At 44.3% G+C, this 25,559-nt stretch overlaps 1 protein-coding gene across 1 annotated transcript in view; it reads left to right on the forward strand.

The window, feature by feature from the left end:
- The first annotated feature begins 757 nt into the window (after positions 1–757).
- Positions 758–25,559, forward strand: part of LOC139384778 (inhibitory synaptic factor 1-like) — a 48,565-nt gene continuing 23,763 nt past the window's right edge. Inside the window, exons 1-3 of the mRNA XM_071129656.1 lie at positions 758–1,217; positions 1,907–3,237; positions 3,489–3,866. Coding sequence (XP_070985757.1) covers positions 3,717–3,866 — 150 coding nt within the window. The 5' untranslated portion in view covers positions 758–1,217; positions 1,907–3,237; positions 3,489–3,716. The remainder of the gene's footprint in view (positions 1,218–1,906; positions 3,238–3,488; positions 3,867–25,559) is intronic.

The raw sequence follows: 25,559 nt of genomic DNA on the forward strand, positions 1-25,559 counted from the left end.
TAACAATTATGCAAAAGAATGCCAAGGCCTCTTAGCACACTTACCCACAAAAACCCACAGGAAACCTACATTCACTACCTGCTGAAAACTGCCGCTAAAACATGCCATTGTTGCTTTGCTAAAAGACACAACGTGCTTTTGTTACAGATTTCACATTAAGATAATTGCCTCTGGAGGGGTTAGATAGATGATATGATCAAAACATCCTAATGAGGAGAGTAGGGAGAGGGAAGGTAATGCAGTCCCTCCTTGATGAGGTCATAACAACCCCAACCTGCTTTGTGTGTTAATGATGCAACAGCCAGCAATTTTTGGACACTCGTTCCCTAGTGAAGGGTCGGCTGTCTGTGAGCGGAGGAAGAGTCCATCCTGAGAAAAGAGAGTTAGAGCGATACATAGAGGGTAAAGAGAGAGGGGAGAGAGGATCCAGGCAGAGGAGACTGTAGCTACCTAGCTAGTGCTGTGCCTTTAAAACGCCAGGCCCCTCCTTCCTCCACACAGTCAGAGCGGAGAAGCAAAGCAAGTTGTGCTGGCAGGAGCCTGAGCCTCACGATAAACCCTGGCATCAGCCTGCCTTCATCCGGCAGTCAGCGAGGACACTTCAGGGCGCAGGGGCAGAGAGACGGGACGGAGAGAGAGTGAGACAGACAGAGAGAGAGAGAGAGAGACACACACCATGTGAGAGAGAGAGATAGAGAGAGAGAGAGAGAGAGAGAGAGAGAGAGAGAGAGACAGACAGATTGGCGTCAGGAGCAGCCTCCAGAGGGCTCTGACTGATACAGATCCTCTCCACAGCTCTGTACGCAGTAGCTCTTTCTGCTGTTTCCTGACGCTGGCAGGGTTGATGAGTATGGCGAGTGGCTTCTTCTTTTCCACAGCATCGTCACTAGAGCAACGGTAGCATCAGCATCTACAGCAGCAACAGCTTCAGCCTCAGCATCATCAGCAGCAGCAGCAGCCGGATCTATACTCTGCTGCTGGTCCCTATTCTTCAGCCGCCTCCTCTCTCTGGTGTCTAAGAGTGCTGCTGTCAGGGCCGTTCCGCCCACCTCCACTTCTGCCTCCTCCTGCCTCCCCCTCCATCCTGCCTCCTCCTCCATCCCGCCTCCTCCTCCACATCTCCATCCTCCACATGCTCTCGTTCATTCCTTCCATTGAGCCACGGCACTGAATGAATTCTTCGCCCTCTGACTGGAGCTGCTTTCTCTAGGAAGACAGTAAGTGATGTAGGGAGAGAGGTAGATGGAGTATAATATGTGTGTGTGCGTGCATGTGAGTGTGTGACTGGAAGAGAGGAGGGTGTCAGGGTGTGTTTTGATAGAGAGATTGAGACTGCAAGAGAACTAGCAGGATGTGTGTGGCTTGGATGATCCTCCTGTGCATTTAATCAGTCAGTATCACAGAGGAGCATAGACTGTAAGCCCTGGACACAGCTACAGCTGCTGATGTAGAGAGAAGGTAAGTGTGTGTGTGTGTCTGTGTTTTGGTGTTAATAAGAGGAAGGTGGGAGAGTCCTGCTGAGACTAGATGTGCATTTTCACAGCAGCTAAAACAATTGTCAAATTCCATCACCGCAGTTAATTACTGTCTATCCCTCTGCCTTCCTCCCTCTCTCTCCCTCTCTCCCTCCCTCTCTCTCCCTCTCTCCCTCCCTCTCTCTCCCTCTCTCCCTCCCTCTCTCTCCCTCTCTCCCTCCCTCTCTCTCCCTCTCTCCCTCTCTCCCTCCCTCTCTCTCCCTCTCTCTCCCTCTCTCTCCCTCTCTCCCTCCCTCTCTCCCTCTCTCCCTCCCTCTCTCTCCATCTCTCCCTCTCTCCCTCCCTCTCTCTCCCTCTCTTCCTCTCTCCCTCCCTCTCTCTCCCTCTCTCCCTCCCTTCCTTGCTCTATTGCTGTTGTATTCTATTTGCAGTGCTGCTGAGCCTAGAGAGGAGAAAAGAGAGAGAGGAAGAAAAAAACAACTGCTTTCCTTCTCGTCTCTCCAGGTGTCATGTGTGATTGGCCAGCTTGCCCTCTGGCAGTAGCATCAGCCTGGATTCCGTGTGTGTCTCGTCCCCCTGCCTGTGCCTGGGCTCCGGCTGTCCCTGGGGACGCGCTACTGGGATTTACCTCTTACTGCTGGATGGAGATGGGCTTTCTGCCTTTTTAAAAACTGTTCACCAAAGGAGAAATGCACAGATACAAAGAAGGAGGAAATATAATGAATCAATCAGCAGCACAACCAGGCAGACTGCTGGATTCCCTTAGCAACAACTCGGGGAGTGAAAGAGAGAAGTGAATCGTCTCTTCCTATCTTCTCTGGTGTCTGGTTTCTGGGCACACCCCTGCAGACCAGAGTGGACCAACAGTCGGATCTGAAAGGGCAGGATTTGGGACACTGCATGGGCACGAAGGACACACAAGTCACCCTAACGCCAGAGGAAGGACCCTCCTCTTCCTCCTTCTCTTTCACCTCCTCTGGTTCATCACCATGTTGGTTTGTCATTCTTCCCCTGCACGTTCTATTCATTAGTCACATTTTACTCGCTAAGATGTCCGTTTATCCTCATTCTTGCCACCTGGACTAAGCCCTGCCATTGAACAAAAGATTGGACATTCTTCACACACACACACACACACACACACACACACACACACACACACACACACACACACACACACACACACACACACACACACACACACACACACACACACACACACACACACACACACACACACACACACACACAGAGACTCTCACCCCTCCTCCTACCTTCCTTACTCCTCTCTTTGACGAGAAATGAACAACACATGTCGGGCATCATCTGAACATAAAATGGATGGGTGCAGAAGTTGCTTTTGATGTGGGCTATTTCTTTATTCCTTCAAGATTAGTTTATTCTCCCGTCACTTCTGAGAGAAAGGGAACACTGCACGGCGGAGGACACAGGAGGAACATCTCTTGTTTTCAAAAGGATTTGTTCTCCTCTCTCCCTAAAAAAGACAGATGCCAAACTGAGGGAGTATATTTAGAATCCAAAGCTTGTCCCTACTGCCTACCAATAACGTAGACCAAGATCATTAAAAAAAATGAGCAACTGCTGGGGGTTCTATTTTTCTTTGCTTGGATATTGTGATCTACAGGGGAGGCTGAACATGAACCCCTTGTTCAGCTTGACAACCTGGGATGCACTCTTTTACAGTAACCTGGCTGACACCAAGTCACTGCATCGTACCAGCTAAATAAGATTGTAAAGGAAGGTGAGTGGGAGGGGAAAATAGCAACTTCCTCTGACAGACGATCTAAATAAATATCCTCCTCAGAGACCGATGCAAACGTACACACTGACACATGAGATGAGTAGGCTCTCTAGCTCAACACTATTATATAAGGTGTTTTCACACACACCATCTTAGCTCCTGTTCTTTTCATCATCCTCCTGTTCCGTGGATCTAACTTGAGTTTTTTCATGTTTCTTTTGGCTTCATTTTTGGTACAATCCATCCTGGAGCCATGGATGGCGGAGGGTAACGCCAGGGGGTTGAGCGCTCAGGCCAGGCAAGGTCTTTTGGCTGTCCAGGGGCTTTTAAGATGTTGAGGTCTCCCTGCGTGGCCGGGGCCCCTGTTCGGATCAGTAGCACTGAGGCTCCTCGCGGCCAGAGACATGGACCCCGAATCGGCTCCCCCCCGCCCATGCCCTCAGCCCGCCGGCCCCTGGCCCCAAGTCGCCCTGTGAAGGATGTCCCTCAGCAGAGCTCCGGCCCGGGACACCTCTGAGACCCCCAGCCAGACCCCCAGAGAACGCATCCGCAGCCACATGAAGATGGTGATCAACCAGCTGGACGGCATTCTCAAAGAGCTCAAGGATGTGGCCAAGGAACTCCGGGAGGTGAGGCACTATAGCGGGCAGCATGCGCCACTGTCTCACCTTACTGGGGACGAGGTTCCGGGGGTGGTGGTGGGGGGCTGGAGGAGTAAGGTAGATGGGGGAGTTACTCCTTGAGAGGATTGCATTGAATGAAGTGTATAGAATGCATTTCACGGAATAGAGATGCTTTTAATTAGGATTTGAAGATGACATCACTTTGGCTTTGGTGCAGGTGGCAGGAGAACATCGGTTTCTGCTTCTGTAATTAGAAATACCATCTTCCTTTTGGCATTCGAGGGCTAATTCCGATATCACCGTGTACACAACGATAAGTGTCGTTCAGATGTATTCAGCGTCCTATGAAACCTTCTTTAAATAGTGGCTGTAGAAGAAGCAGGGCAGAGCCAGGAATCTGGGCTGAAACAGAAACACAGGGGAGAGAAGAGGTGTGCTTAGGTAAGACACAGGACTTGGCACTGCACTAGTTACGTAACCATTTTGATATCAGCTGGATATCTACTGTATTTTCACAACTGCCATGGTAACGCGATGAAAATATCAGAGTGTGTGTCTGCATCAAAAAGGGATGAACAAACAGGAAGAATATGTGTGTGGATCATATAGTGTGTGACAGCGTGTGGGTCTTTATGGAATGTCTACTGTACTTTTGAAAAATTCATTGATATTAGAATGCAGGATTGATGTGTGTGTATGTGTGTGTGTATTTTGTGGGTGTCCATGTGTATGTACCTGTGTGTGCAATGTGCACACACATGTGTAAATGCAAAGCTATCTTGCCCCCTTGCCCCTTGCTATCTTGCCCCTCGTCCAGAGGACGTCCTCCCCCCTCTCCCTCTCTCCCTCCTTTCACTCTCTCTCCCTCTCCATATCTCTCTCTCTCTCTCTGAGTAAATAGTGGCTCTCTGACACATCCCCACTCCAACCCCACCCTATCTGTTATTACCTGCCTCCCAACCTCCCTCTGATCAGGGGGCCAGGAGTGGGGGGCTGGGGGCTGGGGGCACGCCCAGTGCCCTGGAGACCCAGGGGAGGATAGAGTCCGACCAGACCAAGGGGAGGGTGGGAGGGCGAGGGGTCATAACTCACTCCATCACCACCACCTTCCCCTGACTCCCCCAGTCTTTTGCCCACTTCCTCCTTTATGTACTCACATGGGGAGAGGTGCAAGGGCACGGCTCACATCGCTCCACACCGCTCACTCACAGCTCACGCTTACCTCTGAGTCCAAAAAACCCCACCGGTGCTCTAGTGATTGATGATTATGGGACTCCTGCAAGTGGAATAATGCTGGCTGGAGCTATTTATAAACAAAAACACTAGCTACCTCTGCCTAGCTCTGCCAGCACCAGCACCAGCACCAGCACCAACATATACAGTATTACGTTTCTTATTTCAGAGCCCCAAAAAGGATTCAATATAGCAGCCAATGTATCATCCGTTCTGAAGGGAACACAAATAGAAATATTGAAATTGGTAGCAAGAGATTGTGTTAGCCACAACAGCAGTAGTGGCAGTAGTATCAATATTTAGTAATTTGCTAATTTATTCCATTGTGGACTGTATTAATAGCAAAACGTTAAAAAGGTGAAAAAATGCATTAGTGCTCAATGTACCGGCAGATGCATGGCTGCCTAATGTTCCGGAAAATCTCTCATTCTTGGCCACATGAAATGAATAACATAATAGATAACATCTGTCACATAAATAAATGATGAATTACTGGCTCTGTTAAGAAAAGCAAATAAATAACTCAATAACGGGAGTCAGGGTAACGTGGTGAGTGAATGTGAACTGAACTGGACTGACTGGGTGGTGGATCATCACTCCATGTTGGAGGATGGTGTTTGGAGAAGCCTGATGGCGTATGGCGATCCGGAGGCAGCAGAGATAAATATAGGATTATCTCTAGAGGTCCGTAGGGAGCTGGCCTGATTTCAGAGCTCTCAGGGTTAAAGACAAGCAGAGCTCCCGTCAGTCCACATACTGTATCAACAGCTCATAAATGACTGTCTCCACAGCCAGGCCTGAACCCTGGTCATACAGGACCAGGACAGTACATGGCCCCGGGCCCAGACCTGCATTCAGTATGTGGGTTATCTCAGACATGCTCCATGGCCACAGCAGGGGAGGCTATCGTAACGTCGCCCCATGCCTTCACAGAGTTTAGGAGAAGGGGGTTAAAGTAGAGCCACCATGGCAGAGTCAAAATAGTTTTTTTGGAAGTAGATCTAAAACTGGCAATTATAATATAGCTAGACCCACAGCCTTGCCTCATCTCATTTCAGCCATTGGTCTGTGCTGGAGGTGTGAAGACAGGAGAGGAGATGGAGGCATGATACAAACAACGTTACATACCATACATAAAACTAAACCAAGCCGTAGAGAAGATGTCATCATAACAACTGCCAGATTAGAAGGCAGCGCAATCACATAGAGAGATGCCATTGATCTTATTTACATACAGAAACGTATTACAGCAGCTATATACTCGCCACGCTTCAAGATATGATGTTTCCAGCATTACCATTCAATTGTGTCACATTTGTGAATCCCATTATGCAATTTCACAGAAAGAATAAAACAGAATCTAAATGAAGACTCCAAAATGAAATACACTGATAATATACTCTCCACACATCAACAGCAATAGCAGCTGTAGAGGAATGTTTTAATTCGGGGTATCATGTCAACATTACCCTTACAATCTCTGACAGCCAACAATGGAACCAAATGAAAATCACAGCATCCTCTGCAGCATGAAATATATTTTTTTGTTAAAACTGAATCCAAATGAATAAAAGCTATTTAAAATAGCTGAGGAATAGCAAATGTAAGAAAACATCCATATGGGGTATTAGAGAGATATAAGACTGGTAAATTGAAAGCATTAAATGAGGCGGTAAGAACAGAAAAATTGGAGAGTGGAGGGGAAGAGCAGGCACGCTGCAAAACAGAGAGAGACGAGTGGTAGGCACGTCTTTAGACGGAACCAAAAGAGAATAGGGAACTGTTATTATGTGGACCTAGTCATTATGTAGAATCATACGAAGAGCAGAGGATGGAAGATTTCCATGCTCAGTGAGAGGAAAATGCAAATAGGGCGGCCATGAAAACCAGTAGCAAGAATTAAGGTAGCTAATGAGAGGAGGGAAGAAAGAAATACCTAGAGCAATTATCACTGGCAGAGTACAATATGCACCATTTCTTAGAACTCGGAGTCTGGCTGCCCAATCACTGATCTGGCAAATCAGGCAAATCAGTTAAGAACCAATTCTTATTTACAATGACCGCCTACGTTAACCGCCTTGTTCAGGGGCAGAATGATTTTTACCTTGTCAGCTTGGGATTCAATCTAGCAACAATCAAGGGAACATTGCACAAATGAAAATGGACAAAGGAAAATGCCATGTAAATAACCTGATTAGAAAGCAGAAAGCAGCACTTTTATGTTTTGTGGCATTCTATAAACGGTGCATTGTTTGGGCCCCGTGTGATGCGGTGGGAGGAATACAAAATATAAACAGCTGGCTGAAGATCAGTCAGAGAGCCACTGGGCCTCCGTCCTGATCCAGTCTGGACTGGGCACCAGCACCACGGTGGGGGACGGCAAGGGAGTCGGCACACTCGGCTAACCGCCACAGAGCTCAGCACTGCTCAAATCTGGTCAGAACACAGAGGTAGCCACAGGAAGCCCTAAATCCAAATCAAAGGCTGCTGTTTCTGCAGTGGACGTTTATCCTCTCCTCTGTTTGCTCTCTGTTCCCCTGCCGACAGTGCCCCGTGGCAGGGACGAGGCCACCTGACAGTTGTAGTGTCAAAGGGTGGACACTAGGTGTGCAGTCACAGTGACACTCATTGCCTAGCAGCACAATTATGACAATTGCAAATTGGTGCACCAACCCAACCTCTCAGGTCTGAAAAAAACATGTTCAGTGTGAGAACAGGTGCCGTAATTGGAAGGGTCTTTGTATAATATTTTTTTTAAATCTACAGTGTATGTGTTAAAAAGATGCCCCTGTGGCCACAAACGAATCATGGGTTAGCGCTGCAGGTGGTGATGCTGGTTTCCTTTAATTTACCTGAGCCCACTTATCACAAATTACAATCAGTCTCTGTGCCCTGGTGGACCGTTTCCCAGAAAGCAACTGTTTCCATTTCCCTGCCAGTTTCCTAGGTTGACTGCCCAGTTTACCGTGGCCTCTCCAGTGAGGGTGCCCCAGCCCAGCATGCTGGTAGCGACTAGCGAGGCAATTTACTGAAGATTAAGGGCAGGATTTGGCCAAGCTGAGGGGCTGGGGAAACGCTCACCAGCTGCCCTGCAAGCACATGGAGTTCACTGGGCTATGCTGAAGGCTTACCGTCACCTCTGAGAGTTGATAGGATCACTAAACCTGCCACAACTGGGCCAAAGGGTTTCCTATAGTGTCACGTACAACCAGAGATAAAACAGAAGTGAAGCAATCCTATGTCAATTTGTTCCACCTTGTCTGACCTCCTTTGTGTGCTGAAATTAAATTCTCCAATTAAACTTGGTGATATTATGCCTCCAGCAAAGTTCCTTAAATTCTACACATGAACAACACGACAGCCCCCCCCCCCCCCCTCGGATGACCTCATTGACCAGTAGCCTGGCTAGTTCCGCCTCAGAATGTCCCATAACGCTCCTATAGTAAAACAGAGAGACACCTTAGCAGTGGGACATAAAGAGTTAAAGCTTTAGTGGCTTCTAACCTTGAGAGGGAGCTGTGGAGAGGAGAGAGAAAAGAAAACTGCACCAGGCTGGCATACCTTTCCCCTGAGCCTCTTTTACCAAGCACCGCTGTGGAGCTACAGCTACTTTAAGATGCAGGGCCAGTGTGTTGACCAGCCCAGCATGCCTGTAAAACCCAGTGGATTAGCAGGCCCTTTGAACTCTCCTTCTCTGTGCACTCAGCATAGATGATAATGAAAGTTCCTGGTTAGAGCCCAGGCGAGGTACAAAATTGGCCCTTATCAAATCAACCTGGTAAGCCACATATCTTTTCTACAACGCCAGCTATCTGTGACTAGATACCATTACATGAGGTAGAGGATTGAGGGGGCTTGCTATGCATCTTTGTACATAATGTGAAGCTGCAACCCTTCCCCTTCCTCCAGGGGAGGATACAGGAGAGAGAGGGGAGGGAGAGTGCGAGAGAGAGAGAGAGAGCGAGAGAGAGATAGATAGAGAGAGAGAGAGAGAGAGAGAGAGGGGGGAGGGAGAGAGCAAGAGAGAGAGTGAGAGAGAGAGAGAGAGAGAGAGAGAGAGAGAGAGAGAGAGATAATGGTTCCTCCTGCTGTACAGGCTGGCGACAGACCGGTTGAAACAGCTTATATCAATTTTAGCAATTGTGCTTGTGGGCGTTTTTAGGATTGTTTTTGGCCTATCTTTGAGCTGTGAATAAAACCAGTGGGCTGTAGTTAATGGTGTGAAAAAATGGCATCCATTGAAGTGCACAAGCAGGCCCCCGGAATAGAATAGCTACATTACTTGATGGTCTCTGAGCATACTGTACTCACGCTGACAAAACCATTTTCTTTGGACTTCCAGTGAAATGTCTGCAAGGTTGAATGTCACTGCACTGAAGGGGCACAAATACCAAAGAAGAAATTGGAGACATGTAGGTTATGAATGTGTCTGAAAGTATGAATAGCAACCCAAATTAATACAGTAGGTGACCTACTTGTCAAGAGACCAATTTTTTCTCTCCATCGGCTGTACCAGGGAAACGCTCAGGGCAGCTAGATCCCTATTACATTATGGTTCGTTGTGACAGACTGAGGAACCTACAAAACCTCACGTGGTTTTGGGCAAAATATTAATAACTGCTTTGCTATGATTGGGTAACATGAATCGACCCAGTTTAGAATGAGCCCATAATGTGATTGTTCTGAGAAGCCCAACGTCCTATCAAAAGCTTTAACAGCAGGCAACCAAGCATCTGCGACCTCAAACCTTGAAAAACCTTTCAATCAGGCATTTGATTAATTTGATCATTTCTGGCTGTTGGCCTATCTGACCGGGCGTTGTCTGGTTATTTTCCGGTTTTATGAATGTTTTTGATGATTCACACCGGAGTGCTCTTTAAGTGAGACATTCCACTCCATTCATATCCTCTGATTTGGCGCTAAACTCAGATTGCAAAATGTGCACGTGTTTCCAAGCATAGTCCTTTTACTAAAACCTTTGTAGACTAATATGCATCGCCGTTGTTATACAGAATATCACACAGGAGGTTGTCAAATATATTTTAGAAGTTAACTTACATTGTGTCGCCAACCTGTTGCCCTAATCCTAACCTTAATCCTAACCCTAAACTAAACTAAACTAACCTAACCTAACCTAAACTAACCTTAACCCTTACCTTAACCATTTTAAATTCCAACTTCAATAGAGTGACGTCAGAGTTTGACGTTCCAAGTACTCTGGATAGAACTAATACCAGAAGGTATTATCCAGCAGCAATTATCCTGCAGGTGCCCACAGTCACAATCACATCCACATACTGTATACAGCAGGTTTTCCTAACATCTATAGGCTATTCGTTAATGATTATGTGATATGTCCTGATATGTTGTAATGTATTATGTATTGGTCATTAATATGACAACTATTGAGAAGTATTCATTGTTAAGGGAATTGCTAATTGATTAAATACCTGTTTAGAGCTTTTAACATGTTCAGGTGCTCATTTTCAACCCCCTAGAGTTGATGTCCGCGTGGAAATCGATATTCCCATCAAAATCCATCGGTTTAAGATAGAGATATCTTTTTTTGCATGGGCTGCTTCTGAATCCACCATATCCGCCGATGTCGGCCTTCTGCTTCTGTGGTGGAAGATGGCAGAGCTACAGCGGTGTTTGTCAGACCAGGAGACATCAAGAAAATTGGTCTTCTCATAAAATCGTTTGCAGAGTCCGAAGTTTGGGCTTGAAAGTTAAGACTCTCACAAACGTGATGGTTTTCAATACTCTAGCAGCCTCCCCCTTGCGAGGACAAGGACACTGAGCCTTTTTGTAAAATGTTTTATGAGATTGGATAATACATTGGGAGGGACCTGAGACCATTACTCCATACAGAATCTTTCCAGATATTTGATATCCTTCATCTGTTCTTATGGGCTGATCTCTTCAATTCAAACCACTGATTTTCAATGGGTTTCAAGTAGACTTGAACCCTGTTGATAATCAGTGGTTTGAATGGAAGAGAACAAAATGTTGATTTTGTGGTCAAAATGTTGATTTTGTGGTCAAAATGTTGATTTTGTGGTCAATTAACCATTTCTTTGTAATTTTGATTAATGCTTGGGGTTATTGTCTTGCTGGAAGATCCACTTGTGGCCAAGTGTCAGCCTCCTGGCAGAGGCAACCAGGTTTTTGGCTAAAATGTCCTGGTACTTGGTAGAGTTCATGATGCCGTCGACCTTAACTCCATTGGTCCCTTTTTGAATACATTTTTTTTTTTTTTAGCATGTACATGTATTTTTTTGCTCATCTTTACCAACGGGTGCCAATAATTATAGACCTGACTGTATACCACCATTTTGCACCTGAATCTTAATACTTCACACCCTCCTGACAACACCATATGGTCCACTATTCTACAATATTTCAGTAACATTTTAGTAGGCCAACCTTCCTATAATGTCTATGAACAAGATAACGCAGCGTTCACAACATCTCGGAAATTTGTAAATACCAGCATACGGATTGGGAAAAATCCACTTGAACACCCCTCCAACTGGTGATGATTAGTAACCTCCGACGTCATCTGTCAGTAAGACAACAAGCATGGCAGCATCTTCAGCAGTTTTTGTTGATAGTAAGAACAAAATACAAATTGTTCATGCAAAATTGATTCCGTTCATCTTCCTATTGATTTAGAAAGTGAAAGCAGCTTTTTATGGGCAAAAAATATCAAACAATCACAAGCCTTTCAATGACCTCCGTGTTTGATAGCATTTCCCAGTTCAAGCATGTGAATACACCCAACTTGTAATTACGACTTCACAACTGTTATTTATCACAGTTGGTTATGAAGGCAGTATTATTCCCAGAATCCCCAGACTAAAATGTCATTCATTACCTCATTTCTGTTCCTGGGTAGCCTGTGTACATATGTCATCTAAATAGGGTCTTAGAAGGCAGGGGTGAGTTTCCCAAAACCTCTGAGGCACTACAATCATCTGAAGTCCATTGTAGGCAATGGATGAACAATGATCTTAGTGCACACAGGTTTTGAGAAACCCACCTCAGATCAGTTGATAGAGATAGGTGTACAATTGGTGACTGATTGCAGGAGCATGGGCCTGGAACTTCAGCCAGACATTTCCTTCCACCCAGAGAGAGGGATCCAAGCCCCGTCTCTCTCAGACTATTTATGTGCTGCTGTAACCTTGTGGTAGCAGTCACACTCCGCCTGCCACCTGGCTCCGCATGGATGACTGCCACCACTGTCATTGTCAATAGTGTTCAGATGCAGGCGTCAGCTGCGGGCGGGCAGGCAGGCGACCAGGCGGGCGGTGGGGACGGAGATGAAAGATGCACAGACAGACGAGGGGACAGATTAATTATTCAGGGACACAGGTAAGAGCAGACAGTGGGGAAAGGATCTGTCAACAGACTGTTTTGATGATTCATATTTTTGTCATTTGACAGTGGTGGTGAGGGTATGAAAGGGCATTCGGGTTGCGTGTGTACTCAGTCACCCTCTAACAGTCACCTGCTAACCTCCACCTTCATTGAACCTAGACTCACCCCAACCCACAACAGGGCCACGAGCACAGCTTTCATACCAAGTCCCTCTCTGCCTACACTCTTACACCTGCAGGCTGGAAGTGAATATTTAGTTATATTGTCTCTGTGTTGTTAATAGTCCAGGGTGAGTTGAGCTTACTTCCAGGTGGCATGGCAGAGTTTATGCAGGATCTCTAGGGGGTGCACACACACCCCCTTCTGAAGTGACATCCCTTTTTATATGTCAAGTTACAGAGGCTGACAAGATAAGCAGCTCCACTGTCCTCATTTCAACTATGACTCACGTCTCCCTTGCCTTGCTCTTGGTTCTGGTGCAGACATTATTCAGTGGAAATGATATAGATAGCTGATGGAGACATTGCAAGAACGACTTCATTTGTTCTGATTTTGGGAACAAATAATAAGTAGCTCACTTTGCAGCCGTGTCAACAAGTAAAGCGGAGGTACAGTAATTTTTTTAGCGCGCCAACTGTTTCCCATTCTTCCTGTACTATCACTGATCATGTTCTTACATTTCAAATATCCATCCGTGGCATTAGATTGCCTGAGTGTTTAATCAATACAGTGGAAGTAGAGAGGGATATGGATGGATGTAGAAGCACACTGTGGCGAGGGTGAGGGATGGATGGAGTATAGGGGTATCATGACTACAATGACCCTTCACAGAGCTAAAGCTTCTCCCCCGTCACATAAATCTAAGCCCCTGACCCAGAGCGTTCACTTGATTATTCATTCTGTGTGCTCTTGCCACTTGCCAAAAGGCAAACTACATGACTCATTGGCAGAGCATTTAAAGTCTAGCTGTCCTTGTTTGGCTGAGAGCTGCTGCAGTTGACGTGGGATGAAATAAAGGAACGAGGGATGGGGGTTGGGGCGGGCCACAGTGGTGCCATGGAGATCTCCACTGTGCTAATTAAAGTCATGGGTTGAATACATATAACCCCCAGAATCAGCTGTTACTGTTGGCAGAGCAGAAAGTCCAGGGTGATGAAGTGCTTTGCCCAACGTCAAGATTTTTTGTGTTGACCTGTTGTTGTTCGGGGTTCGGTTTGTATCGGCACAAAAAACAAAGAGCAGGCTACAGGGGGACAATGGCACAGCATCAGATCTCCTGCAACCTACAGTAGCTACTGAATGAGTCTGCAAGTGTGCAGACAGTATACATGTTGCAGAAAACTGTGAAATACAGAGAAAGGACAAGAGGATGTGTGTGTGTGTGTGTGTGTGTGTGTGTGTGTGTGTGTGTGTGTGTGTGTGTGAGAGAGAGAGAGAGAGAGGGGAGCTTATCTCTAGCTACAGGCAGCAGTTACTCCCAGAACCATGCCTGGGACCAGGACGGAGGGTCAGCATGTTTCAGTCTACAGTTCTATGGATGTGAGTCAGTGGCAGATGCATGACAATAAAAACTGGGCCTGACTATTAAGCACCAGTCATTCCTGCATCCACACTGGGTATTCACAGCAGTCGCTGCCCTCCTGATACAGGATTTAGTAGACAAAAATAATCTCACTGTTGATGTGGACATAACTGAGGTCTTTATGAATGTATGAATGTACTCACATATTTGAAACTGCAAAAGCATGATTGTTTTTCATGTTAAGTAGAGCTATTCAAGTATTGAGACCAGATATACTTTTTTATGCCTTTACATGCATACTTTACATTCAATTTTACAGCGCACCAAATCCATATCCACCCATCCATTTAGTCTCAACCTCACTTGTGTGTGCCATGGTTGACTATGCACAAATAGCATAACTCTGTCTTTTCCCATCTGCTATGGACCATAGGGAAAGCAGGTTCATTTGTGTATGAGGGGACAATGCATTGGTGACATAAATGTGAGTTACCCGATCAACAATCAAAAACTATCTCCATCTGCATCCGTAGCTGTGCTAATCAGGTAAATCCGGACGTGGTCATGAACTGCAGGTTAGTTTGGGTTGTTGACTTGTCCTGCATGCTCAACTCAAGGAGCATTATGCATTCAGTGAAGTGCCCACATCCCCCAATTAATTAAAGCGTTCCTTAACAAGCCTTGATGTAAGCAGCAATGCTATCTCTTTTCTCAATTGCGATGTAAATTACAGCCTCATCTTTCTACTTATCATACCATGTTGGTAAGATCAATGAGAGATTTCTTGGGAGCTCAGTCCCACAGAGTGATGAACGAACAGCAAAGCTGCCATTTTGGTCTTTCATTCATCCAAAAAGGCAAAAGGATGCCATCTGTAAAGTGCATCAACTATTTTCAATGTTCTTTCTTTAAAATGACATATAGTTAAAATGACATATAGCCTTTTTAAGAATTGTGGTGCAGTGCAGAGCAGTATTTGGGGTATTTTGATAAAGGCGTTGGTCTTTGGTTAGGAAAATGGTGTGTGAAGAACAAACGACAGTGGTGCTGATGTAGGGATGATGTAAATCTGCACAATGGAAAAAACACAACGTGAGAGACAGTCAGGGGTGTTGTCTGTTTTAAAAGCTTGTTTGAAAGTGCTTTACCTTGACACCAACAGGAGACACTGTGCCCTTTGCACATACGCTCACTGTAAATGTCTCTGTAAATGTCTCACACACTCCTTTACAGCAACACTAATTGATGCCTGTGGCCAAAGGAATCTGCAGCGTTGTAGGCTATGACACCTTTGCAGATAGTTTTCACTGCCACGCAAAGACGCATGTACCTGTGGGAAATTCACACACAAAACTTACCCCCACTGCCTGGACCAGGGGCAGACAACTGGACCAAGGTGACACCATTACTTACTCTGACTGTTAATTGCTGGAACAGAACTTTGCCTCCTTTCAAACGTGTCCTGAGCAAAAAAGATGGCAGAGAGACTGGCAGGAAGTGTCTTAAGACTCTCTGAAGCTCAGTCAACGCAAACTGTTCTGACCCCAAATTCTGCAGAACAAATGGCAGAGAGACTATGTCAGACATGCTCTCAGACTTGTTAAAGTGAAGGGCATATCTCTGGATGATTGACTAGATGATATACGGTCTCACTCTGGCCTCTCCTAGCTGCAGGAGGGAGGGATGAAGGGGACGTGTGGGGCCTTCCCTCCCCAGGGCTCCCGAGGTTAAGAGCTCTGGGTTCTGGTTTGAAGAGTGGAGCAGAGCTCTGGAGACATGGTGTCTAGTTAGAACAAGGCCTAGTGTGGAGAGTGTCTAGGTAGAACGAAGCCTCGTGTGGCGACACGGAGTATCTAGTTACCCAGCTAGCACATTTGGTTTCTTGGAAGTTGTGGGAATGTAAGTTTTTGGTTTCCTATTGGTTCTGGTAACAAAGCCATAAGTTACCTGATGGTTAAAACAGAATGTTTTTGAAACATTCTGAGAACGGAAGTGAAAATTTGGTCTGTTCTGGGAATGTACTTTTTTAGGTTGCAGGGAGGGTCTGAGAACATTCTTCTGTGGTTCCCTGAAAGATTTCCTGCAAGGATTTATTAACTTTATGAGAACAGAAATTATAGGTTATTTTACGGTGATTACATAACGTTCTGAACATGTTCCAATAAGAATTTACAAAACTGTTCATTTTAGACTATTCAAACAGACTCTATTTCAAAGGAAATGGGCACTCATTGAGATCAGGTGTGGCCAGTTAGTTGACGCGGCCAACACACCTGAACAAACTTAACATGATAGAGGATAGAGAGAGTTTTGTTGATGCTGAGAATGGAATGTAGATGTTTTTAAATACCATTCTTACACAGTTATTTAGGCGCGTTAACACTGCACATTAGCACAGGGCTAAGAGCCTCCTTAGCCCAGAGCTAAGCACGTATTCGCATTTACACATTCTAAAGTGGGATAGCACCAACCTTAGCTCAGAGCTAGTGGGCCCTGCTCCGGAGGAGGGTTAGCACCGACTTTTCGGGGTTAGCCCCAGAAACACAGTGCCAAAATAGCCTGTGTGAAACGAGGTCAAGAACAATACCTAGATAGCTCACTGTCCAATCACAAAATCTATACTGTCACTTAATTGACATATAGTCGTGATGCCTGTAATGAGTTTTGATAAATAAATTCATACTATTTCTTCCATCTGAGGACAAAAACTAAAACTTTCATCTGTACAAAAAGATTGGTTGCTATGCCTAACACAAATGGTTGCTATGCAGGCTGTCTAATGTCTTCTCACTTAGCCAACTAAAGCTACAAACTCTACAGCTGGAAGGGCAGCAAACCCTCATTTTTTGTCTTTTTTCATAGCTTCTATTGACATTCAATTGGATATATTCATGATAATAATATTGTTGCATGTTTTCACCTGGATCATAAATGTCTCGTTCATGCACAGCATTTTCTGTACAAGGGCGAGATTGAATTTTAAAAGTGAAGCATTGTTTCCAGAGGTTTATACAAACCATCACTGTTGGAAATAAAATGCTAGGCTAGAAGCAAGAAGAAACAATGTGCTACATTGGGTTTTCTAGGTGTGAAGGAGAGGCGGACCAAAATGCAGCGTGGTGGTTATTCATGTTCTTTAATAAAGGAACTATACATGAAATAACTAACAAAACAATAAATGTGCGAAAACCTAAACAGTCCTATCTGGTGCAAACACAGAGGCAGGAACAATCACCCACAAACACACAGTGAAACCCAGGCTACCTAAGTATGATTCTCAATCAGAGACAACTACTGACACCTGCCTCTGATTGAGAACCATACTAGGCCGAAACATAGAAATACCCAAAACCTAGAAAAACAAACATAGACTGCCCACCCAACTCACGCCCTGACCATACTAAATAAATGCAAAACAAAGGAAATAAAGGTCAGAACGTGACACATTGGTCGCGTGTCAGGGATAGAATGTTTGTCGCATGTTGTGTTTGTCCGTTTGCCCAGGGCTTTGGAATACAACGGTGAATCCTTAACCCAGGGTTAACAAATACTTGTGTGAACACAGGAAAAGCTAGTCTAGCCCAGGGCTAAGAACAATGCAGTGTTAAAATGCCCCTGTAAAAAGGCCCCTGTAGATATAAAAAAATATGTATTTACAAATGATTTGATTAAACATTGAATTTGACCTTACTGCTATTAGCCCATAGAAACACATTGAATAACATATTTATACACGGCAAAACAGATTGTCAAAATAATTATCAAAATAAAGTTTGTTTTGAAGTGTCTGTCCAATATCTGAGAGATCAGGAAATTATTTTCATTATTTTACCCATATTTAACCCCTTTTTTGGGGCCAGTTAATGGCAGAAATCTGTAGAAAATGTTCTGATGAAGTACTGAAATTCCCACAGAAGAATGTTGTTTCTTAACGTTCTCTGAAAAACTTGAGACCATTGCTTTAAATATAACCATGAGGACACCTGTAGGAAACATTATGGGAAGGTTGCATGCAAAACAACCAAAGGACAACCAAGCTCTAAGAAACATATGGTTCTCAGAATGTTATGTGCTAGCTGGGTAGAATGGGTCCTAGTGTGGAGACACAAAGTACATGGTTAGAACAATGCCTAGTCTGGAGACAGATTAGCTGGTTAGAATTAGGCCTAGTGTGTAGACAGACTATCTATCTGGTTAGAACAAGGCCTAGTGTGGAGACAGAGCATCTAGTTAGAACAAAGCCTAGTGTGGAGACAGAGTACTGTATCTGGTTAGAACGAGGCCTTACTGTAGCTACTGTTGGTCAGGCAATTAGATAGACACTGTGCAAAACATTACCTCACGCTGTTCTCAACCCATTGCTGCATGCCCGCCTTCCTCAGAACAATAAATATGTAAGACATAAAGCTGAAATGTAGTGAGGGACTAAATAAACCATCCAAATGCCAAACTATTGTCATACCCATACCTGTTGCTGCAGAGCCACTCTTTCGTGACAAATCTGGCCTAATGGCTTATAATGTACAACAGAGGATGTCTATAACTTGTCCCTGAGTCTCTATCTAAAATCCCTCTGCATACCAATCTTTCATCTTCAGCTTGACTTTTTAATGACTCAATGGCTCTCAGCAAACTTGTTTTATTCTGATGCTGTACTAGCTCTTCTGATGTCCAGGAAACGTCAAACACACACACACACACACACACACACACACACACACACACACACACACACACACACATCTGAACTAACCTTTGGAATAGTCATAGCTTTATGGGTGAGGCATTTAGAACCAATCTAAACATAGAAAAAAAGGTTAACAAGATCAATATACCCTACTTTTCTATTCACAAAGATGTTATTTTTTATCTGGGAGGCTAGCTCGGGCAGAATATACTTTATTGCTCTCTGACTCCAGTACACCACAGAGTATCCTTGAGGAATAACAAACTTAGTTGGATAGCCAAAAGTTTCAACCCTTAACTTTGCACACAGTCTAATAGTCTAACAACCGTGTTTGGAAACAGTAGTGGATCTTTGAATTGCAAATCAAGACCAAACAGCATCCACCCGCTGTGTGAAGCCGTTAAAAACAAGCAATACAACTTCACACAGACCACAGACAGTATTTAACACTACAATAAACACTGCTAGCACATTTGGTTACTTGGAAGTTGTGGGAACATACGTTTTGGGTTTCCCATTGGTTCTGGGAATGAAGCTATATGTTTCTTGACCGGTAAAATTTTTTTTTTTTTTTTTTACTTTCTGAGAATGAAAGTGAAAATGTAGCCTGTTCTGGAAAGGTTTATTTTTAGGTTGCACGGAGGTCTTACTCTGGGAGGTTTTATTTCTCTGAGTGTGGAAATTATAGGTTGAGTTTTTTTAATAACTTCCTTAAAACATCCACTGAATGTTTCAATAAGACTTTTAATAAAACATTGTTGAACTCCAAACTCCAAAAACACAGAGAGGACATGGCATCAGTGAGATTCAAAACTATAGTCTTCTATTTTCTATCCATGGAATTAGTCCACTGTGCCACCAGGATGGAGTTAACATGCCATGTTTTTTATGCAGACAAAGCTGTTAAATTTTGTCTATTTAAACAGACTCCATTTCAATGGAAACAAGCACTCCTTAACATCAGGTGTGGTCAATTAGATAGAACACACTTTACAAAATAGAGGATAGAGAGAGTTATTAAATGTGCTGCAAATGTTCCAAAGCCAAGCAACTATACTGCACCATTCCAAGAAAGTTGTTGTTATTCTCATGATCAGTAAACATCAATTGATCATGCATTTTCAGATAAGTGACGAAATCATTTTTATAAAAAAAAATAAAAAACTGAAATATCACATTTACATAAATATTCAGACCCTTTGCTATGAGACTCAAAATTGAGTTCAGGTGCATCTTGTTTACATTGATCATCCTTGAGATGTTTCTACAACTAGATTGGAGTCCACCTGTGGGACATTCAAATGATTGGACATGGACATGGACATGTCTATATAAGGTCCCACAGTTGACACTGCGTGTCATAGAAAAAACCAAGCCATTAGGTCAAAGGAATTGTCCGTAGAGCTCCGAGACAGAATTGTGTCGAGGAAAGTCGAGGAAGGTCTAGGGAAGGTCACCACAACATTTCTGCAGCATTGAAGGTCCATAAGAAGACAGTGGCCTCCATCATTCTTAAATGGAAGAAGTTTGGAACCACCAATACTCTTCCTAGAACTGGCCGCCCGGCCAAACTGAGCAATCGGGGAGAAGGGCCTTGGTCAGGGAGGTGACCAAGAACCCGATGGTCACTCTGACAATGCTCTAGAGTTCCTCTGTGGAGATGGGAGAACCTTCCAGAAGGGCAACACTCCCTGCAGCACTCCACCAATCAGGCCTTTATGGCAGTGTGGCCAGATTAAAGACACTCCTCAGTAAATGGCACATGACAGCCTGCTTGGAGTTTGCCAAAAAGGCATCTAAAGACTCTCAGACCATAAGAAACAAGATACTCTGGTCTGATGAAACCAAGATTCAACTCGTTGGCTTGAATGCCAAGCGTCATCTTCTGGAGAAAACCTGGCACCATCCCTACGGTGAAGCATGGTGGTAGCAGGATCATGCTGTGGGGGTGTTTTTCAGCAGCAGGGACTGTGAGACTAGTCAGGATTGAGGCATAGATGAATGGAGAAAAGTACAGAGAGATCCTTGATGAAAAAATGATTGAAGCATTTTTAGAATAAGGCTGTAACCTAACAAAATGTGGAAAAGTCAAGGGGTCTTAATCCTTTTCGATGTGCACTGTATATCTCAATATTGGCCACCATTAATTGGATATTTGATTGATATATGAACTGTACCTGACAAGTATGAGTGGTTTAGGTTAATTTCCCATCCTTTTTGGGCTCTGCCTGTCAAGCAGTTGTTAGCTGATAATGTTTACTTTGCAAACTACCTGTAGAAACTTTGTACAGTTGGCTAAACATAGTGGTAAGTAGACCTAATGTACTTTTTCTCCAGCCAATGTAGGCCTACCTAGCGAAGTTAGCGAACATGATCACCTTTCCCAAAAAAATGTAAGAGTCTTTAGTCACTGTTGCTGCTGACAGACATGGGCTATATTGATTGATGGACCATGTCAAATTGGCTAGCTAGCTAATAGCAGATCACGTCAATATCGATAGTTAGCAAGCTAACTTTCAAGGGATAAACTAGAAAGCTATATCCAAATATGGTTTGATTTTCTTACCAATGGTGATGACAGTAGTACGACTGACAACTTTACCAGGATGAGGACTTGCCGATGTCAAGCTCTTTCTAAAAGTCTCATCTCTGATGAAGCAGTCTAAATGACACGTTGTTTTCTTAGCTAGCTACTAGCCACAGAACATGCCAAATGGATAGCCTACGCTCACATATCTGAAAATACATGATCAATTGATATTTACTAAATGGGAAAAGAATGCAATTACTTCCTGTATAATTGGAATTGTGTAGTTCTGAGTATGTTCTTCAAGATGTGATGATATTAAAAACAAATAGTTTTAACATTTATATAACAATCCCTTGAAAATGGCACGTTTTTATCCGAGCTTTTCTTGCCCCCCAGCAGCCAAATCGAACGCTCTGCACTGTATTGTGAGGTGTTATTGATAAAGACCTGTCCAAACAGCCTCAAAATTGGGATTTTGTTCTGTTTATGTCACAATGCAAATATTTCTCTTTCCTTCTTTGACTTGATTTGAATTAACAAACAAACCAACAGCCAACAGATGTCCGAGCAATCATCAGCCAGAGGACAGAGTGGGGAAACTGCCCCAGGCAACGTCTCTGGAAGGGGCATTGAGCCATTAAGCCAGCTTTAAAAGGGCAATCTGCAATTGCTATCTATTTTTGGACTTATAAATTAATTATATTTACCCATTGATTTTTGAATAATATTACTTATACAGTAAATGACACAAGCTTAGTTCAACTGTTGTACCCCATCAGAACCCAAAATATAATCATGCTTTACTGAGGACAGAGCGATGATGGACATCTTCTGCTTCCTGGTCATATATTACAAATCCCAGATAGACAGGCTGCCTGCTTGCTATCCTCTCCTTGCTCTCTACAGCCCTGGGACTGCTAGCAGCAAAGTTTGTTCTCCTTTTTGTTTTTTTGTTTACTCTCTCGGAACCATTACCAAGTCGCCTCTAAGTGTATGATTAACCAAGTGTTTGTTCTCGACTGAAGGGCACGATTTGATGCACATCCCAGTAGTTTATAAGGACCATGTTGAATCAATCAAGAGGCTTCTGCACCCGATGTGAGAGTCCTTTACGTAATCTCATTGTTCCCTGGGTGTGGAGTCCATTTTACCTTACTGATTAAAGTGCTACTTATTGTCATAGTGAACTAGAGGGAGAAGTGTCCTTCACAAGGAGGATGGCCTGAGATGAGCCTGTGTCCCCACCCCAGCAGCCTAGCAGTAGGGAGGCTGTTCTAGTGTTCTAGTGTCTGTGTGTGAGTGTGGGCTTCCAGCCCCCTGCCGGCAGCACTGAGGCACGTCATTAGGAGGGTCTAATCAAGGCCAGACACAGCAGCACAGAACAGTCACGGTCCTCTCTGTCTAAGTGCCAAGCTAGCTAGCTGCCCGCCAGAGGCATGAAACAAAAACATGATCCCCCAGCAGGTAGGCCCACTTTAGGGTCCAGTCTGCATGGCCTCCCCCTTCTCCATCAGGGCCAGGCTGGATGGTGAGGCTGGTTCTCTGTTTTTATTGGCTATATTTAGACTAGTCTGCTTCTCTGCAGATATAGTGCTAATCAGGCCACTGCAACACCAGAGAGAGAGAGGAGAGAGGAGAGAGAGAGAGAGAGAAGAGAGGGAGAGAAGAGAGAGGAGAGAGAGAGAGAGAGAGAGAGAGAGAGGGGAGAGTTCCTGGCCATCTCTCTCTGATACGTTATTCTGCCGTTTCTCACACGTGTTTTTGAGATATATTTGATATCTAATGCAGTACTGCTCTTCATATATAATGCTATGAAGGAAGACAATATGGATGCAGTGATACCACAGACAAGGAGCATAAAGTATAGAGCATGAAACAATTATTCAATATGCATACCAATGATATCACTTAAAACGATGGCCTCAGAACAGGATGGATCTATAACATTATCTATAATGAATATTATGAGCCTCCTCTGCAAGCATGGCTTATTATTTATTATCCCACTGTCATCATTACTCTCCATTATGTATTAGAGTGAGTAAATACTTTAATAATGCGTCAAATGGATAATTCATGGTATCTTGAGCAGCTTGCACGGGGAATGTGAACTCAAACGGCAGGCAGGGTGAAATGGGTTGCATCTTCAGCGCCTGGCTCTCCTGCCTTCTGACCGCCGTTGAACAGGGATAACACAGCTTCTCTCTCAGCTTACAGTGCTGGCCAACTCTCTCTCTTCTACATTCCCCCCCCCCTCTCTATCTCTATCCCTCTCTTCTTTAATCTATAACCCTCTCTCCCTCTCCCTCTCTCTCAAAATGAGTCCAGATGCCAAATGAAAGCACTAGGCAGAGCAGTGCTGAATTAAGAACGAGGCTGCATCAGGGATATTCTGAGTGAATTTTTAGGGCAATTTACACATTTTATCATGTCATTCCAGGTCATAGTTTATTATTACAGAGGATAATGTCTCCTGGTTCCAGTGAAGAAGGTGGCTTGGTGCTGGAGTGAGAGGTGCAGTGTAGTAGTGACAGGATGTGTTGTTGGCGATTGTGTATCTTCCTCTGCCTGCCTGCCAGGGGGGATTCAGACATATGGTAGGCAGGTAGAAGGAGTTATCGTAAGAGAGCACAGTCCCAGCCTCTTCCACTGTCTCACAGTCCTTGAATTCCCCTGACTCCATTTAATAAACAGGCACTCTCCTCCGGAGACAGCCGAGATGCTCCCTCCCTACATTTCAACACTACCATTACACTGGCCATGGGGAGAGGAGGGTTAGAGAAAGGATGAGAGAGGAAGCTAAAGATGGAGAGGGACAGAGGGAGAGAGAGAGCAAGGGGAGTGTCAGGGTGCTTCATCATCCCCAGTGACAAGCGTAGCACACAGAGAGGAAAGCGGAGCACATGTCCACGTGCAATCTGCACCCTCATACAGCAAGCAGCAGGCTGCCAGGCTGCCAGCGGTCACCTCGCTCCACTCAGAAGTCTGGCCAAGACCATCTATCCTGTCCTCTATCCCACCAACAGCAACAGCTGCTGGCCCACATCCAGGGGAGGCTACGGCGCTTTTAATTGTGTTTGTGTTCTGGAGGGGCTGCTTCGATTCCATTTACATTTTGATCATGAGTGAATAGCCTCATCTCCAGAGAGAGGGGAAGCTCCAGAGTTATTGTTGATAGATAACAACCACTGCAACCTTGGTGGTGAAAAGCCCACCATTGTTAAATGATCATAATTCTAAGTGAAAGCAACAATGCAAAACATAAATGGATTTCCTTTTTGGAGGAATCGTCAAAAACCAAGTAATATATATTATGTCATCCACTTTCTAATTGAGTATCTTATCCCCCCACACTCCCTCCTCTCGCTCCCTGCTCCTCGCAGGATCTTGGCGATGGTGCAAAATGTACCAACCTCTGCATAATACAACAAAAATAATTTCCTTGTCGCCTGCTGTTCCAGAGAGGACGAAAATGCTCATTGCTCTCCTCCTGAACACAGAATAATCATCTAGGATTTATGCCCCCAGCTTGTATCAAACTAATTGTGCGTAGAAGAGGGGAGGGTCAAGCCAATATCTCATAGAAATGGATTTCACCTTGTCATCGTAAAATCGCATTAAAATAAAAATCGTCTCACTGTGTTTTTTTCTCTCACTTCCTCTCAGCAGATAGTCCACAGTGAAATAAAATGTGAAAGAAATGCAGAAATATAGTTTGGGTTAACATTACATTGACTCATCAACCTGAGTTCCACAGCATAACTGTACATGGGAAATGATCACATTTCATTGATGTGGACAGTGTTCAGAACACAGTGCAGTAGATGGGTAATTGTGCAATTGTGTAAGTCGGCCATATTGTTTTTTCGGGAATTGATGTGCACCTGCAGCATTGACCTGATGTTTTCTGCAGGGTTCAATAATAACAACTGAAATCCTCTACAGAATAATGCTTTGCATTGCCTACATGTAGGTGTAATGATCTACCATATACAGAGCTATCATGTTTCCCCATGTTTTCCCTGACAAAAGATTCAGCAAGTAATGTAGAAGCAATGTCAATCAAGTCAACCTGTCTATGAATGCGTTGCCTTTACCCTATTTTACAAAGGGAAAACCGTGTTGCTTTTCTTTAAAGAACTTTCTCAGTTGTCAAATATCTTTTTTACTATTCCCTTTGTGGAATTGTAGGTACCTCAGTTGAAACGCACAACCTTCCCTGAGTGTCATATAAAAAAAAGCTTGGCAATTACCTTTGTGTTTTCCCAAAATATGACTTTTGTGCGATGTTCCTGCATTGTTGATCTGCTTGGGTTCTGTTGGTTTTTAAGTGCAAATGAATAC

The sequence above is a fragment of the Oncorhynchus clarkii genome, chromosome 26 (genome assembly GCF_045791955.1).
Source record: "Oncorhynchus clarkii lewisi isolate Uvic-CL-2024 chromosome 26, UVic_Ocla_1.0, whole genome shotgun sequence".
Lineage (NCBI taxonomy): Eukaryota > Metazoa > Chordata > Actinopteri > Salmoniformes > Salmonidae > Oncorhynchus > Oncorhynchus clarkii.